The following is a 17,113-nucleotide window of genomic DNA, read 5'->3' as shown; positions in this document are numbered from 1 at the left end:
TTCTATAAAATGTGTTTAATATCTGCCTAAACAATCCAACAGGACTTCATGAAAACAAATAGAGACAACTGAAAAGCACAGCTATCATGTAAAGTTAAATATTCTTATACATAGATGGAAGAAGACTTTTCAAAATCAGAGTCCCATGTATGACACAGTATAAACAAGCCCTGTTTCAACGTGAACTGAATTTCAGTAAAATGAAAAGAGAGACGACCCAGGGGAGGTAGTAACACAAGTGCTGCACAGAGAAAACTGTATCTAAGAATGACAGTTGGTGGGACCAGACGATTTTTCAATCCCCCCTAGCTCTAAAATTCCATCCCCTTGTGATATGGATCAAAATGAAATAACACTAAAAAGCTGAGACTTATGACATAATAGTCAAAGTATTTGAAGAGGGGAAGTCAAAATACGTCGACAGCTGATGCTTCCAAAGCTTTCATTTTAGCCAAGAATATTAACACCAAATGTGATTAAGTCCATCAAGCTTAATCAACTCTTGCATTATGTTTACAATTTTTAAACAGCTATGGACCACAGAGGAGGTATGATCCATTTCCACAACTGAAATACTAGAATGAACAAAGATAAAGTAACTTGCTAAAGCTGAAGTTTATTGATTGAATCCCTTGCTGCATATTTTTCTCAAGATCTTTAAATCTTCTTTGTCAAGAATATGACCTTATTATGAAAACCCATCTTATGCTGAACTATCCTGTATCTGTACCTTCACAATATAAAGGTCTCAGCATTTCTATTTGGACTAGAAGCTAGAAATGTGAATATCTTAATTCTTAAGAAATAAAATAGTGGGCTATAAACAGTAAAATTAGTGCATGGCGTAATACCTTTCAGGAATGTGTTTTGGAATTTTTATGTCAAGCGACTTCATGTGCAAGAGTTTGATCCCTTCTTCCATCTCGTTTGCTGCCACTACATCACAGGCCAGTTCATACATGGTCTTGGATAACTCACAGGCATACACAGAATGTGCTCCAGCTTTCCTGGCAAACATGCTACAAGGGGAAAAAGTGTTCCGTTAAAAAATAATCTACTGTTTTTAAATTTCAGTGAAATTATGAAACATGGAGTTTTCCTTTTATTCTTCACCACAACCATTATTGACTCTGCATTTGAAAAAAATGAACTAATATTCTCACCAAGAAACAAATCAGACAATAAATCATAACATCCACCTTATTAAGACAACTGTCATGCAGAATGCTAATTAGACTTTTAAAAACTAGACTCAACCAGAACATTAATGAAAAACCTACTCGTAAAAGGATTATGCAAAATTTCAATAACTCCAAATGTTTCTTGGTGGCTATGTCAAGTTCTTAATAAAGTAAAAGTTATAGCAAAAATGACAATAATAACAGTTGCATGAATAATCATAACAAGATTATAAGAAATTAATCTATAGATTAATTTATACTAGATTATTAAATTTCACTGTCAAAATTTTCCACATTTGATAAAATCATTAATTTACATTAGTATACATCTATATGTAATTAAAACACAATGCCAACAAACCTTAGTATTCCAGTTCCTGCTCCAATATCCAAAACACTTTTGGAGCCTGAACACACTGCCTTCTGGATTGCTGCGTTATAGATCGTATTCCTTTTGGTGTCATTAAGCATGATAAAGTGCCAGCGTTCCACCAACCAGTTTGCAACACGATAAAAATTCTCCTTTGCATCATTGAAATCAGGGTTTAGCTTCACTGCTTTATGAAAATACCCAGCTGCTTCATCTCTAAAGCCCATTCTAGAATGGAAAATGACAAATGAAACATTCAACTATACACTATCAATGCCATTGTTCATGTCACTTATCTAGCCTGAGAACCCCTCTCCAGCACCCCAAATCCTACCCAACGCAAGTGTCGTCTCCTTGGGAAGCCTTCGGTGAGGACTGTGAGTCTCATTTACTTCTTTCCTTTCTGAATCCCTATTGTATTTATGCATTCCAGGACACTAACAAGGACCTGACTATGAAATACTGCTTTACTGTCGTGTAGTAGAAGCTCTCCTGGTCATCTTCCATTTAAACAACTTTCTAGAACACCAGGATTCTAAAAACCACTTCCACTGTAAAAGATACTAACGCCTATGGCTAGCAGGTGCCTCTCTACTGTGCTTTCAACTGAGCAGAATGGTCATCAAGAGTTAGCCATATTTGCAGCCAGACCAATTTACACTTGTTACTAAAATTATATATTTTAATTAAAAATAACAGAAACCAAGTGAATATGACTGCAAAAAGAGAGTCATTGTGTCCGAAGGAAAAAAAATCAAAGGTGAGTCACCCAAAAATTACTACTGAATTATATGTGAGCAAATCAACGATAAAAGACGGAAGGAAAAAACTATCAAACCACCGTACTTCTTAAACCATCCAAAAACTCCCTCTCTTTGTAAAATAGCTCCCCATCTGTAGACCAACACACTTGTACTGCACAGAGTTAGCTGCTGTGTAGCTCCCACAAGAGATTTCAGAGTGGTCCATACTCTCCTCAACAAGTGAGTTACCTGACCACGTGCTTGGATTTACCGCAAACTGCTATTCAAATTTCTAAATGTTTACTCACAATTTCTATTTCTATACCTCTCTGTTCAGTTCAGTTGCTCAGTCGTGTCTGACTCTTTGCGACCCCATGAACCGCAGCACGCCAGGCCTCCTTGTCCATCACCAACTCCCAGCGTCCACCCAAACCCATGTCCATTGAGTCAGTGATGCCATCCACCCATCTCATCCTGTCGTCCCCTTCTCCTCCTGCCCTCAATCTTTCCCAGCATCAGGGTCTTTTCAAATGAGTCAGCTCTCTGCATCAGGTGGCCAAAGTACTGGAGTTTCCGCTTCAACATTAGTCCTTCCAGTGAGCACCCAGGACTGATCTCCTTTAGGATGGACTGGTTGGATCGCCTTGAAGTCCAAGGGACTCTCAAGAGTCTTTTCCAATACTACAGTTCAAAAGCATCAATTCTTCAGCACTCAGCTTTCTTTATGGTTCAACTTTCACATCCATACATGACCACTGGAAAAACCATAGCCTTGACTAGACAGACCTTTGTTGACAAAGTAATGTCTCTGCTTTTTAATATGCTGTCTAGGTTGGTCATAACTTTCCAAGGAGTAAGCATCTTTTAATTTCATGGCTGCAATCACCATCTGCAGTGATTTTGGAGCCCAGAAAAATAAAGTTAGCCACTGTTTCCACTGTTTCCCCATCTATTTGCCATGAAGTGATGGGACCAGATGCCATGATCTTAGTTTTCTGAATGTTGAGCTGACTGGTAATTTATGCATCACACTAGTGTGTGGTCCACATGATGAAGAGAACTGAGTTAATAGAACCCTTTCATACTCATACTTCTTTGCAAGCACCTCTAAGCATTCCACCAATTTTAAAGAAACGGAATCAGACTATTCATTTTGGGTATGCTGCTGCTGCTGCTGCTGCTAAGTCACTTCAGTCGTGTCCAACTCTGTGCGACCCCATAGATGGCAGCCCACCAGACTCCACCGCCCTGGGATTCTCCAGGCAAGAACACTGGAGTGGGTTGCCATTTCCTTCTCCAATGGATGAGAGTGAAAAGTGAAAGTGAAGTCGCTCAGTCATGTCCGACTCTTCGAGACCCCATGGACTGCAGCCCACCAGGCTCCTCTGTCCATGGGACTTTCCAGGCAAGAGTACTGGAGTGGGGTGCCATTTTGAGTATAGTATAAGCAAAAAAACCATTCTAGAACCCAAACAGTGAATTGCACTCTTACGAAAGGAAATGGCAAGTTTCCAGGAAGTTCTGGAGAACAGGTTTACAAGACGTTTCCCCAGCAAGGGACCACAGTGACTTCTCTGCCACCCTGGGAATCAGGCTATGTCCTCTCCAAGAAGGTCTGTATATCTCAGCCCAGGGAAAGGAACTCTTTCATGGATACCTGATCTCAGCCCCAAGGGCAGCAGCTATTACTCAGTATATGATGTAAAATTATTATATACTGTATCTACTATTCCTATATGCTTTTGAGTTCTCTTTACTTCTCCCTAGCCAAGTCTCTAGTCTGATTCCTTTAAAGTTAATAATTCTTTGGAGTAAACTTTCCCTGCTCAAATTACCGTACTATGCATTTATCCAATCCAGACAGATCCAGAGTAGTTCTGAACTTGTAATACTGAAACCACTGCATACCTGAAGAGATGCTCCCCCATACTGTTGCAAATCACTTCATCATCAGGAAACAGTTCCAAGGCTTGCTCATAGCAGCCAAGTAGGTCTTGTGTTCGACTGAGAGCATCAAGTTCTTCAGCCCACCTGAAGAGCGTATACTGAAAAGTTTCCTTCACAAAAGAGAACAAAAATTAGTCAACATAAATGATGAAAGAACGTTCAACATGGGTTGAAGAGTCCACAGAAAATAAAACTTAATGACAATTGAAAATCACCTTAAGTCTTATTTGGCTTTAAAAGACCGTGTTTGCTGAATAAACAAATGCATAAATGAGTATATATATTTTTAATACACACTGTCCCTGTTTTATAAGAGGAAACTAAGGAACAAAGAACTGAGGAAAAAGCATTTGGATGGATCCATTATTTTACACCTGCCTACCTAGAAGAGCAAACTCAATCTCAAAGTAACACTTTCTCCTCCTTGAGGCTAGCTGGTCCTGAAATTTACACTAAGTTTTTGTGAACTATAAATGTCTATATAAAACTGACATCTATTGGGAAGAAGTCGGGGAATTCTAGGATCCTATCCAAAATATCAATAGTCTTGAGGTTGAGAAACCTTGCATGAAATAAAGCGAAGTAGCTTCAGGTTGAAAACTGAATGCAAAATTAAACTAAATCATTTTTTGAAATTTTTCTAAAATAACCTGGGCGGGGTGGGGGTGGGGAAACGTACAGAGCTTCAACAGAGTAACTCTCACAAATAATCTAATAATTGAAACTTAAAAGAATGCATCACCAAATGATTACTTCAGGCTAACTGCAAATTTAATTCAGCATTCTCTCCACCCAACAGTAGACAGGAGAGACAAGTGCAAATGCCCTGGGGCGGGAACTTGCTAGAATTAGATACAGGAGATGACTGAAGATCACTGAACGTGTGCAATATAACCTTTGGAATTTGAATGAAGTGAAAGTTTTGTAATAGAGGAATGACACCATCTGGCTTTTGTTATGAAAAGCTCACGTTGGCTTTGTTGCAGAAGACAGTCTAGTTTCCCGAGCCAAAGCACACTGCAAAAGTCAACAGGAGATGATTGAGGCTTGACTCAGGGTAGTAAAAAAGGAGGTGGTGAAAAGAAATACGATTCTGGATGTAAATTTCGAGGGTCAGCAAACAATATTTTCTAATAGGCTGGTTGTGGTTGCGAATAAAAGAGTCAACGGTGACCAGTAAACATTAATAACAACCACCAGACACTTAGAGTCCACACTCCCTCCTCCAACTACTGCTGCTGCTGCTAAGTCACGTCAGTCGTGTCCGACTCTGTGCGACCCCACAAACTGGTGACCACCAGGCTCCCCCGTCCCTGGGATTCTCCAGGCAAGAACACTGGAGTGGGTTGCCATTTCCTTCTCCAATGCATGAAAGTGAAAAGTGAAAGTGAAGTCGCTCAGTCGTGTCCGACTCTCAGCGACCCCATGGACTGCAGCCTACCAGGCTCCTCTGTCCATGGGAGTTGCCAGGCAAGAGTACTGGAGTGGGTTGCCAGTGCCTTCTCCGCCTCCAACTACCTACGTATTCATTTACTTATACAAGAACAGAGGATCGACCAGCGAGAAAAGGGCCCTCCTCACCTTTACATCGTCTTTCAGCTCCGGCGCCAGGCTGAGCACGAGGAGGTAGTGGGCATAGGCGGTGCCAAAGTCCTGGGAACCCAGGCAATGCTCTGCGCTCTGCAAGGACCGCGACACCAGCTCGTCCCGCCCAGGTGCCCCGGCGCCACTCCCGGCCCGGCGGGGCCTGGGCCGCGAGTTCGGCATGACAGAGTTACCGACCGAAACCTGAGCCAGTATCACCAAAGGGAAGATGTTCTGGTAAACGGAAGGAGCAAACAGTCTCGGTAACACCACTTCTACGTAACTAACAGGAGCGCCAGAACCTGCGCAGGTAACCTGTTCCCTGGCCACCACAAGCTCGCCCACCTTCGCCAGGCAGAAGCCCCGGAGGGCCGGGTCCCATTGGGTGGAGGCGCACGCTGCGCGAACGTCAGCACGCCCGACGTGAGCACGTCGCCCCCTCCCCCGTTTAGGCGATAAGGCGCGAGGCGTCCACCGCGCGTGCGCGTAGGGGGCCTTCGTTAATAACTTCTTTCTTGTTCGGGCGTCTGACGAGAAACAATAATAGCTTTCTTCCTCTTTCCTGACTTCAGGAGTGTGTGACTTCAGCTGGGACACCTAAACTCGGCCGACCCAACCAAGCCGAAGCTGCACCCTCCCGCGAGGGAGGTGATACGTATTAGAGACGGTCAGGTGTTTATGGTGATGTGTAAGGCCTTTGAGTCGTTATCACCACATCTCGAAGTGGCGAAAGTGAAAAGAACTCGGAAATAGCAAAAGCACCCCAAATGGGGTAGAGGAAAATGCTTTCACCGACGTTTTTAAAATCATCCTCACAGAACCTTGTGAAGTGTACCTCTGGATTATTCTCATTTTACAGACTGGGAGGGATATCCTGAGATGGTACTTGCCCAAGAAAATCACACACAGGCAGGGCTCAAATTCGAGTCCCTGGCTTCCCGTTCAGTTTTCTCTAAAACGAACTTAGGATTTATGTCAACTCTTCGGGGTTATCACTACTGGATACCGGGTACGTTATTACATTGTAAAAGTTTTTCTGCATTCAAGTGTGGACCCTAAGGGGTAAATTCAGAACTTTTAAACCCGAGGGAGTCAGTTCTCTTCAGTTCATTCGCTCAGTCGTGTCCGACTCTTTGCGACCCCATGGACTATAGCAAATGTATGTTTAAATAGGCCAGAAAGCAGGCTGTTCTGGTTAGCACAAAGTTTAAGTTAAATCATGTATAAGCAAGAATGACTTCCCCATACCTCAGTATGTGAAAATTTCTTCCTTCATCACTTCATGCAACTGAAATGTTAAGGGCTCTTTTGTCCCAATAGAATGTAGTAGAAGATGAAAAGACTACTTAACTGAAAAAAAAAGTACATTCTAGTCCAAGCTTGGTCCTTCCTGGCCCATTCAAGAACCATTCCTTAAGAGTATTTGAAAAAAGACCTAACAAAGCTGCTTCTACTTTGGACACAAGATGGACTGGACCATCAAATGAGATGGTATTTGTATCAGCAGTATGTATATAATATACATTTAATGCTATGCATTATTACTCATATAGACTCTTTTAAAACATAGCTGGCTTATTAAAAATTAGATCACTAACACTTTTAAGCATTTGATCAGAAGTCTAGACAACTCATATCTTTTAAGAGACCATTGTAATAGACTACTGGGACCTGTGAGACCTCTAGAGCCTGTGCTCTGCAACAGGAGAAGCCATCACAATGAGAAGCCCTTGCAACCCCACCAACAGAGTAACCCCCACTCACCACAACTAGAGAAAGCCCACTTGCAGCAACAAAGACCCGGCAGGGCCTAAAAATTAATTTTAAAAAAGAGCACTTGAAGCTTAAAAATGATTGCTAAAACTAAGAAAAGTGTCACAGGGAAAAAAAAAGTCAAATATAATTGGCTGGACTCTCTCCAGAAAGCAGAGGGAGACCTCCTAATCGTTCTCTCCAGAGATTTTGGTTTGGGGGAATCACTTAGACTTTACCATTCTGTCACCTCTGGGAGTCCCTGCTTCTGCTGAATCATGCAGTACTGCATTTTACAGGTGATCTTGTACCCCAGGGTATGCTTTCCCATTCCACAGGGCAAGGTTTCTTTTCTCTTGTTTTGCCTTGTTTTGGTGTTTTGGTCTGTTTGGTTTGTTAAGATAACCAAACTACTTAAAACATTTAGACCACATGAAACTCAAAGTGGACATATTATTACCAAGTCAATATAGGCTGAGATGGAGGGAAAACTTGACAGGAAGTGAGACAGGGCAGAAAAGAAAAGAAGCCGACTTCATTTGTTTCATCATCTCTAATATCAACCTGTGGGCAGTGACTACTGCTAAAAAAAAAATGCTAAGGATGCTTCCTGTCCTTTCTGAAAAACTTCAGATAACTTTGTGAGCTACTAAGTCTAACTTACACTGAATGTTCTAGATAGAGAAATCACAGGTTATTTGCATTTCTTTGTGGTTTAACTTAGACACTCTCTTAGACACTAGGGAAAGTCACTTGAAAAAAAATGGAACTGACACAAGTAACATGGGACATTTGCTCACCACAAGAAACTGAGATAGAAAACATATTTTAAGTACTATTTTTTCTTCCTTTATTACCTCATTCATGAGACTTAGAATTCCTCAAGACTATATATGTTTATTGAAGGCTAATTATATTTATTGACATTACTTTTCAGTTGTTTTGCAATGTACATTTTACTTCTTGGTCTTTAGTCAAAGGTTTCTTTGAAAATATTGAAAGCATCATTCCTTTGTTCACAATAGCCTTCCTCTTCTCCAACCAAAACTGTAATCTTTAACGACTCTTAAGAGTCTTATTCCTTCATTTATATGTTATTTTTTTCACCCTCTTTTAAGGTTCTAAGAAAAACCTCACTGATGGGGAAAACCACTGCTGACTCAGAAGCAGGTTTAATTGTGGTTATCTTTCACCGTGTTCTAGGCAGCTTGTCAACAAACCACATATGCCAAACAAGGAAGCAAAACCAACTGAAGGGGTCTCAGCTTTCCAGTGTGCAAAAGTTGAAGGTTAACAGGGGGAAGAAAGCTTACAGGAACTTCATTAACAAGGGATTAAACAGTTTACTGGACACAAGGTATCTTGGGTTTATATCTTCAGAGGAGACTCGTATGTTTTTCGCGCGATCTTGTATGTTCTATGGTTTGGAGTCTTGTTCTCAGCTCTGCGCATTTTAGGGTCATTTTGGCAGCTTTTAAACAATATCCACACCTGGGCCTCATTTCCAAAGATGCTGGTTTAATTGGCTTGGAGTGGAGTCTGGGAATGAGTCTTTTTAAGAGCTCCCTGGAGAGGCTAATGTGCATACCAGGAATGCAGGGTATGGGGCAGGTTGTTTTCTTTTTTTTAATTGGAGTATAATTGCTTTACAATGTTGTGTTAGTTTCTGCTGTACACCGAAGTGAATCAACTATATATATATATATACACACACACATATATCCACTCCCTCTTGAACCTCCCTCCCAACCACCCCCATCCCACACCTCTGAGACAGGGCACCTAACTGAGCTCCTTGTGCTGTGCACTGGCTTCCCGCAAGCTATCTGTTTTACATATGGTAGTGTATAGATCGGAGAAGGCAATGGCACCCCACTCCAGTACTCTTGCCTAGAAAATCCCACGGATGGAGGAGCCTGGTGGGCTACAGTCCATGGGGTCGAAAAGTCAGACACGACTGAGCGACTTCACTTTCACTTTTCACCTTCATCCATTGGAGAAGGAAATGGAAACCCACTCCAGTGTTCTTGCCTGAAGAATTCCAGGAACGGTGGAGCCTGGTGGGCTGCCGTCTATAGGACTGCACAGAGTCAGACACGACTGAAGCGACTTAGTGGCAGCAGCAGCAGCAGTGTATAGATGTCAGTCTTATTCTCCCTGTTCATCTCACTCTCCCGTTCCTTGGGGAAGGCTTCTATAGGGTTGCTGGTATGTTTGAAGTACATGGTGTAGGCAGTATAGGCATAAAGGCAATTTGGGGAGTGGGAATATAATTTGTTTATGGCTTAACAAGAATTGTGAAGAGCCAACTAAATTCTTTGGAGTTGAAGTGATTGTTGTATGATGAAAAATAAAATGTTCATCATATTGAATTATTTTTGGAGAGAAAATTTTATAATTGAATCAACAAAACACTACAGCCATAGTACAACTGCTTGGCTATTAATATTTGCATTAATGGATTCTCGCTAAATATTCCCAGTTCCTTCCATTTTTAAAAAAGCTTTTACTGTAATTAGGATTCTTGTTGCTGTTGTTTTACATAACTCTTTCTAATTGTTCCCTGTACATTTCAAAATCTAGAACTCAAAGTTAGATGTAAAACTAACAATGGCAAAACCAATGCTGAGTTGAAAATCTGAGTGTACGGGGGCCTATAGTAGTGTGACAACAGTGTTCACAGGCAGTGAAAGAGAAAATCCAAGTATCAACCATGCTTGGTTCTGGAGAACCTGCCTGAGTCTCCTGCTGGAAATACCAACCAAAATGTTGGTGCCAGAGATGGATTCCAAGTAATCTGAATAGAGCATGTCCTGACAAAGCATTCAGAAAAATGCTAAAATCCACTTAGAGGAAAAAATCTAAACCTGGGAGTCACCTCAGCTCTTTGCACTCCTCTCCCTATTCCCCATCAATCATGACTAGTCCAAGTCCCAGCAGGAGCAAACTCAGAGGGCTTATCAATTAAAGAGAATTTAATCAAAGGACTGTTGACAGAGGTCAGGGAGGTTCAGGGAATCAGCAAAGCTTGTGAGGTGTCCAGACACCAGCAACACCTGGAAGCTACTACCATCCTTTGTCCTGAAGAAGCAGAAGGAGAGGACTACTACATTACCAGAACCCAGAAAGAGTTGTAAGTATGGAAGAGAGGCCCCCTAACTAGAAGTATTGCCGTCGGCAGAGGAGAGAATTCCCTGACCTTTTTCTCCCCCTACCTACCAGTCTCTTAGTGATGGCTCCTACTAGCAGAACCCAATCCAAAGTGAGCTAGTATAGAATCTTAGATGACACAGTCCAGAGAGTCAGTCACCTTCCAGGACACAGAGCAGGACAAAGAAGGGTAGAAAATGGTTCTGTAGCAAATGGAGGATAATCAATGAAATCACCAAGTTTTACCTCTTGACTTCCTAAATTTAAAAAAACCTTCCCCCTCCTCTGATTGCTTGCTGCCCCTGCCTGCATTCATCTTTTTAATCTTTCCCCTTGTCTGTTATAATGGCCTCTCCTCCCCCAGGCTTCAGTCATGCACCTCTTAAATTCATCCTTCATCTTCATTGCTGTAGCTGAAATTATCTAAAAAGCAAATTTCACAATTCATTGGCTCCCCAACACCTAGAGCTGTGTGTTATAAACTTCTTAAGAAAGTAAGTTGTGTGGAGAATAATTCTAAATCCTAATCAAAGGTTTCCCTCAGGAGAGGAAAGGCAAGAGTCATGTTGAGTGTGTAACTTTCCACACTGAGATTGTACTAGATTGTACTAAGTGTGGATTGTACACTCCACACTCAGAATGTACTATTTGAGAATGCATTAAAGATCTGGGGTTCCTTAGTAGCTAAAAGGCCCAAGAATGTCTACTTATAGTGTCCTCCCTGAGCAAAATAAAATAGTTGACCCAATTATCGAGTTTAGACCTGTGGAAGTAAATGAGTTGATAAGGGCACAGTTTCAACTTCTTTTTGTAGCAACCTTGGAGAAGAAAATGGCAACCCACTCCAGTATTCTTGCCTGGAGAATCCCATGGACGGAAGAGCCTGGGAGGCTACAGTCCTCGGGGTCACAAAGAGTTGAACACGACTAAGTGACTTCTCTTCACTTCTTCTGGAGCCCGGGAGCTGCAACCGCTGACTGAACGAGAGAAGGCACCACAATGAAAATCCCATGCGCTGCAACTAGAGAGCAGCCTCCACTCACCACAGCTAGAGAAAAGCCCATGCCTCAGGAAGGCCCAGAGCCCCCAAAAGAAAAGGCCAACCCCAGGTCCCAGGCTAGGCTTTCTGGTGTTGGCTTTTTACACCTTTTACATCAAAGGGCTCTCTGTAAGGAGATGTTTTAGCTCAGTGATTGTCAGGGCACGTAACAGGAGGCTACTGTCTGAATCTGAATCCTAGCTTGCCACTGAGGCATCTTGAACAAGTTAAGTTACTTAACTTCTAGACCTGAATTTCCTTATACATAAAATGAGGATCACATGGTACCTATCTCTTAGCTTTGTTGTAACGATTGTAGTAGTAGCTTTGTTGTAGTAGTAGTAGTGTTAGTCTCTAAGTCAGGCCTGACTCTTTGTGACTCCACGGACTGTAGCCCACCAGGCTCCTCCGTCCATGGAATTCTCCAGGCAAGAATACTGGAGTGGATAGCCATTTCCTTGTCCAGGGGAATCTTCCTGACTCAGGGGTCGAATCCGAGTCTCCCCATCACGGGCAGATTCTTTACTCTCTGAGCCACCAGGGAAGCCCACGGTTATAGTACCCAGATCATGTTAAGCCCTCAGTCAGAGTTACTTGTTCTTACTCTAGCTTCCTCTGGAGGGGAACTCATCATTCTCAGAGAAGCGAGGCTCCCACCCAAGAGGAGCTGTAGCGCCTGCCAGTTACCTGAGTCTTACTTGGACCTGGAGACCTATAACGGGGGTTGGGGGAGGGGGGAGAAGGGAAAGGAGACAAGAAGTCTTTCCTCCTCTTCCTACTGCCTCCCAAATAAACTGACATCTGCCTTAAGAGCTGTAAGTTCTTAATTCAGTTTTCTCCCATGATTGAGTTAAGGAAAGGAAGCAAATACAGTGTTTTTCTTGGTGCAATATAAAGGATAGATCTTAAATTGTGGTGACAAACCCACAGGTTTTTTGAACTTAGTGGAAAGTAATGATCACAGAAGATTCCAGTGACCTAGTCTTTGTGCAAGGTACTCACTGGATGTGAATCAGATTATTACAGGCTCTGGGGAAATAGTAACTCATCTTGTGATCTGTCTTCAGAGCAGTTGGCTTAAACTATTCAGGACTCATGCTTTCCAAGCCAAAGATACCCTCTCCATCCCCCTTACGTGTAAGATTTTGATCAATACCCAACACCTTTAGGTCAGGGAACTATTTTGCATATGATGGGATAATGGTTAGGAGGCTTCCCATGTGGTGCTAGTAGTAAAGACTCTGCCTGCCAGTGCAGGAGACTCAAGAGACTCGACTTCCATCCCTGGGTCAGGAAGATTGCCTGAAGGGAATGGCAATCCGCTCCAGTATTCTTGCCTGTAAAATCCCATGGACAGAGGAGTCATAAAGAGTCAGACACGACTTAGCAACTGAGCAGAGGAGCAGAGGGATAAAGCTTAACTGAGCTGGTCCCATTGAAATAGACGTCAGAACCGAAGCTATGACACCCAGTTGGCCTTCCATGCCCTCTTCCAAAGCCTGAGGGGCTTTGTTGAGCCCAGTTTGAAGCCACTCCCCTATAAGATTAAGTCTAAGCTCCTTAAGTAAGACCCGGCTACATGATTTGGCTCCTGCTTAACCCCTCTAGCCTCAGTCTCCAACGTTTCCTGCTTCACTGTCCTCATTCACATTTTTGCTAAGGTAGTTCTCCCCCCCCTTTATATAATGTGTTCCATCTTAGTATGCTCTGCTCACTCCATATCATCTTTACTTAGTTCAAAATTCCCCACTTCTCCAAATTGCTAATTCAGGCAAAGTAGTCTTTCTCTGATTTCTCATAGTCACCTATCCATAACTCCATTTTAGCACATTTGGTTTTGGTTTTAGTCACTGCTACTGCTGCTACTAAGTCACCTCAGTCATGTCCGACTCTGTGTGACCTCATAGACAGCAGCCCACCAGGCTCCCCCGTCCCTGGGATTCTCCAGGCAAGAACACTGGAGTGGGTTGCCATTTCCTTCTCCAATGCATGAAAGTGAAAAGTGAAAGTGAAGATGCTCAGTCATATCCAACTTTTAGCAACCCCATGGACTGCAGCCTACCAGGCTCCTCCGTCTATGAGATTTTCCAGGCAAAAGTACTGGAGTGGTGCCATTGCCCTCTTGTGTCCAATTCTTCTGTAACCCCATGGACTGTAGCCTTCCAGGCTCTTCTGTCCATGGGATTTTCCAGCCAAGAATACTGGAGTGGGTTGCCATTCCCTTCACCAGGGGCTCTTCCCAATCTCCTGCATCTCCTGCATTGGCAGCCAGATTCTTTACCACTGAGCCACCAGGAAAGCCCCAATTGTATAAGTGAAATGATGTGTTTATCCTCTTGACTAGAAAGTGAGTTCCTGGGACTCAGGAAATATGCCTTATTCATTCTTTATCTGCAGCATTCTGAATAACAGATAGAATTAATGAAGTCATTAAATGTCTGATGGGGACTATCCTGGTGGCCCAGTGGCTAAGACTGCACTTCCAATGAGTTGCTATGACTAGCTGCTACTGCTAAGTTGCTTCAGTCATGTCCGACTCTGTGCTATCCCATAGACAGCAGCCCACCAGGCTCCCCCATCCCTGGGATTCTCCAGGCAAGAACACTGGAATGGGTTGCCATTTCCTTCTCCAGTTCGTGAAAGTGAAGTCGCTCAGTCGTGTCTGACTCTTAGCAACCCCATGGACTGCAGCCCACCAGGCTCTTCCATCCATGGGATTTTCTAGACAAGAGTACTGGAGTGGGGTGCCATTGACAAAACTAGAATGGCTTCAGTGCAGAAACCAAGGGGTTTCCAATGCCCATAGATAAAGATTTGCCCAAGCAAATTCTAGAGGACATGTACATAATTTCAAGAAGTGAGCTGCAAATGCAAGAGAGTTTGGGTCCCGTTAATGTGCACCTTTAAAACAGAAGTTTCATAAACATTCTTGAAAAACATCTGCTTCTCTTTTCCAGGTACTTGCAACCTCAAATAAAGCAGCACAGAAACACAGCACAGGAAGAGCTGGCAGGCAGCTGAGTTTTCTCTGAAAAGATACCTGGACCAGAAAGTGTTGGTTCTACCCTATCTGCCAGAGACTCACCTAAATCCGATTAGGGTAGCAGCATACAGAATAAATAGAATCTGAGGAAGATGAATAAATTATGTTTTCTCAGTATATTGTAATTCACCTTTATAATGAGAAATTTTTGTGACTCACTGAAAGTGGGAGTTGGACAGTTAGAATTTTTTTTCCTAGCCACACTGGGTCTTTATTGCTATGTGGACTTTATCTAGTTTCAGTGAATGGGAGCTACTCTTCCTTGTGGTGTGAGGGCTTCTCATTGTAATGACTTCTCTTGTTGCAGAGCACAGGTTCTAGACCTTGAGCTCAAGAGTCATGGTGCATGGGCTTTTGACCATGGTGAGTGGGATCTTCCCAGACCAGGGATTAAACCTGTGTCCCCTGCATTAGCAGGTGGATTCTTAACCACTGGATCACCAGGGAAGTCCAGAAAGTTAGCATTTATTGATGTTTCTCAGGGGTGTATGTATTGAATGCATTCTATATTGGTGGGACTGTTTTTAATAATTTAATGTTTCACCAATCAGCATCTTCCCTCTCTTTTTCTGGGACCTGTGTTAGCTTTCATCAGGTTATTGGGTTTCCCAGGTGGCTCAATGGTAAAGAATCTGCCTGCCAATCTTGGAGATGCAAGAGACTCAGGTTCAGTTCTTCAGTAGAGAAGATCCCCCGGAGGAGGGCATGGCACTCCACTCCAGTATTCTTGCCTGGAGAGTTCCATGGACAGAGGAGCCTGGTGGGCTACAGTCCATGGGGTTTCAAAAGACTTGGACACAACTTAGTGACTAAACGACAACAACAATACAATTTACCACACTTTTCTTCTATTGTCCTGCTTCCCTGGTAGCTCAGCTGGTAAAGAATCCACCTTCAATGTGGGAGACCTGGGTTTGATCCCTGGGTTGGGAAGATCCCCTGGAGAAGGGAAAGGGAATCTTTCCAGTATTGCAGCCTGGAGAATTCATGTCACAATGAGTTGGACACAACTGACCAACTTTGACTTTCACTTTCTTCTATTGTCTTAAGCCCCATAGATCCTGTGGGAAAATGGCATGTTTTTTTCAAGTTCCCAATCCTTTGGCCACAATTGATTTCTTCAGGCTTGAGGGTATAACACAAATATTTTCTAATAGGAAGTAAGAATGAAAGGGGAAAAAAGTAGACTCTCTGATAGCCAACTTCTAAGATGTAAAACCTGGGAGTTTTCAGTGACCATGTTCCTCATTATATGGAGGAAACTAGCCTACAGTTGCAGGGGACAGAGCTAACAGAGTAAAGCTGAACAGGGACAAAGAGGAAGGTATTATGGGGTGGTTGTTCAGTCATTCCTTGGATTCTGTGAGTCATGAAGTTTTCCTTTGTGTCTAAGCTAAAGCTGAATTTGTTTCTGCTATTTGTAATGAAATGATAATTCATGCACCTGTGTAATTCCACTTAATCCTAACACCAATACTTTTAAGTAGTGACCGTAATTGACATTTTACAAATGAGTCCCAGAGTTAGAGATGGACGTTCTCCCTGGTACCCTATCTTGAAGAAATATTTTACAGTAACACCCAACTACATTATTCTCAGACCATCAGCTCCTTATTGCAAAATTCATGCTAAAGTTGAAGAAAGTAGAGGAAACCACTAGGCTATTCAACAACAACAACAACGTGTGTGCTCAGTCATGTCCAACTCTGTGGGACCCCATGGACCACAGCCTGTCAGTCTCCTCTGTCCATGGGATTTTTCCAGCAAGAATACTGGAATGGGTTGCCATTCAGGTATGACGTAAATCAAATCCCATATGATTATACAGTAGAGGTGACAAATAGATTCAAGGGATTAGATCTGGTAGACAGAGTGCTAAAGAACTATTAGCGGAGGTTCATGACAGTGTACAAGAAGCAGTGACCAAAACCATCCCAAAGAAAAAGTAACGCAAGAAGGTAAAGTGGTTGTCTCAGGAGCCTTTACAAATAGCTGAGAAAATAAGAGAAAGACAAAGGAGAAAGGGAAAGATATACCCAACTGAATAAAGAGTTCCAGAGAATAGCAAGGAGAGATAAGGGCTTCTTAAATAAATGGTGAAAGGAATAGAGGAAAACAATAGAATAGGAATAACTAGAGATCTCTTCAAGAAAATTGGAGATATCAAGGGAATATTTCATGCAAGAATAGGCATGATAAAGGACAGAAATGGTAAGGACCTAACAGAAGAAGAGATTAAGAAGAGGTGGCAAGAATACACAGAAGAACTGTACAAAAGAGATAACCACGATGGTGTGGTGGTCA

The 17,113-nt window shown here is 42.6% G+C and overlaps 1 protein-coding gene and 2 long non-coding RNA genes across 4 annotated transcripts in view; 2 read left to right on the top strand and 1 right to left on the bottom strand.

The window, feature by feature from the left end:
- Positions 1–6,175, bottom strand: part of PRMT9 (protein arginine methyltransferase 9) — a 34,954-nt gene extending 28,779 nt beyond the window's left edge. The window contains exons 1-4 of the mRNA XM_019977447.2: positions 5,823–6,175; positions 4,203–4,351; positions 1,543–1,779; positions 852–1,019 (exon numbers count right to left, since the gene is read on the bottom strand). Of these exons, the coding sequence (XP_019833006.2) occupies positions 852–1,019; positions 1,543–1,779; positions 4,203–4,351; positions 5,823–6,008 (740 nt within the window). The 5' untranslated portion in view covers positions 6,009–6,175. The remainder of the gene's footprint in view (positions 1–851; positions 1,020–1,542; positions 1,780–4,202; positions 4,352–5,822) is intronic.
- A 50-nt stretch (positions 6,176–6,225) lies between these two features.
- The window catches only part of LOC109571038 (uncharacterized), a 49,425-nt gene continuing 38,537 nt past the window's right edge, over positions 6,226–17,113 (top strand). For both annotated transcript variants that reach the window (XR_011561085.1, XR_011561083.1), the window contains exon 1: positions 6,226–6,834. This is a non-coding gene — a long non-coding RNA (uncharacterized lncRNA). The remainder of the gene's footprint in view (positions 6,835–17,113) is intronic.
- Positions 8,941–16,893, top strand: LOC139176685 (uncharacterized). Its single transcript, XR_011561086.1, has 2 exons — positions 8,941–10,710; positions 14,724–16,893. It is a non-coding gene; the product is annotated as an uncharacterized lncRNA (long non-coding RNA).

The sequence above is a fragment of the Bos indicus genome, chromosome 17, assembly GCF_029378745.1.
Source record: "Bos indicus isolate NIAB-ARS_2022 breed Sahiwal x Tharparkar chromosome 17, NIAB-ARS_B.indTharparkar_mat_pri_1.0, whole genome shotgun sequence".
NCBI classification, from domain to species: Eukaryota; Metazoa; Chordata; class Mammalia; order Artiodactyla; family Bovidae; genus Bos; species Bos indicus.
Note: the sequence above shows the minus strand (reverse complement) of the source record. Positions and strands in the feature narration are given on the sequence as shown.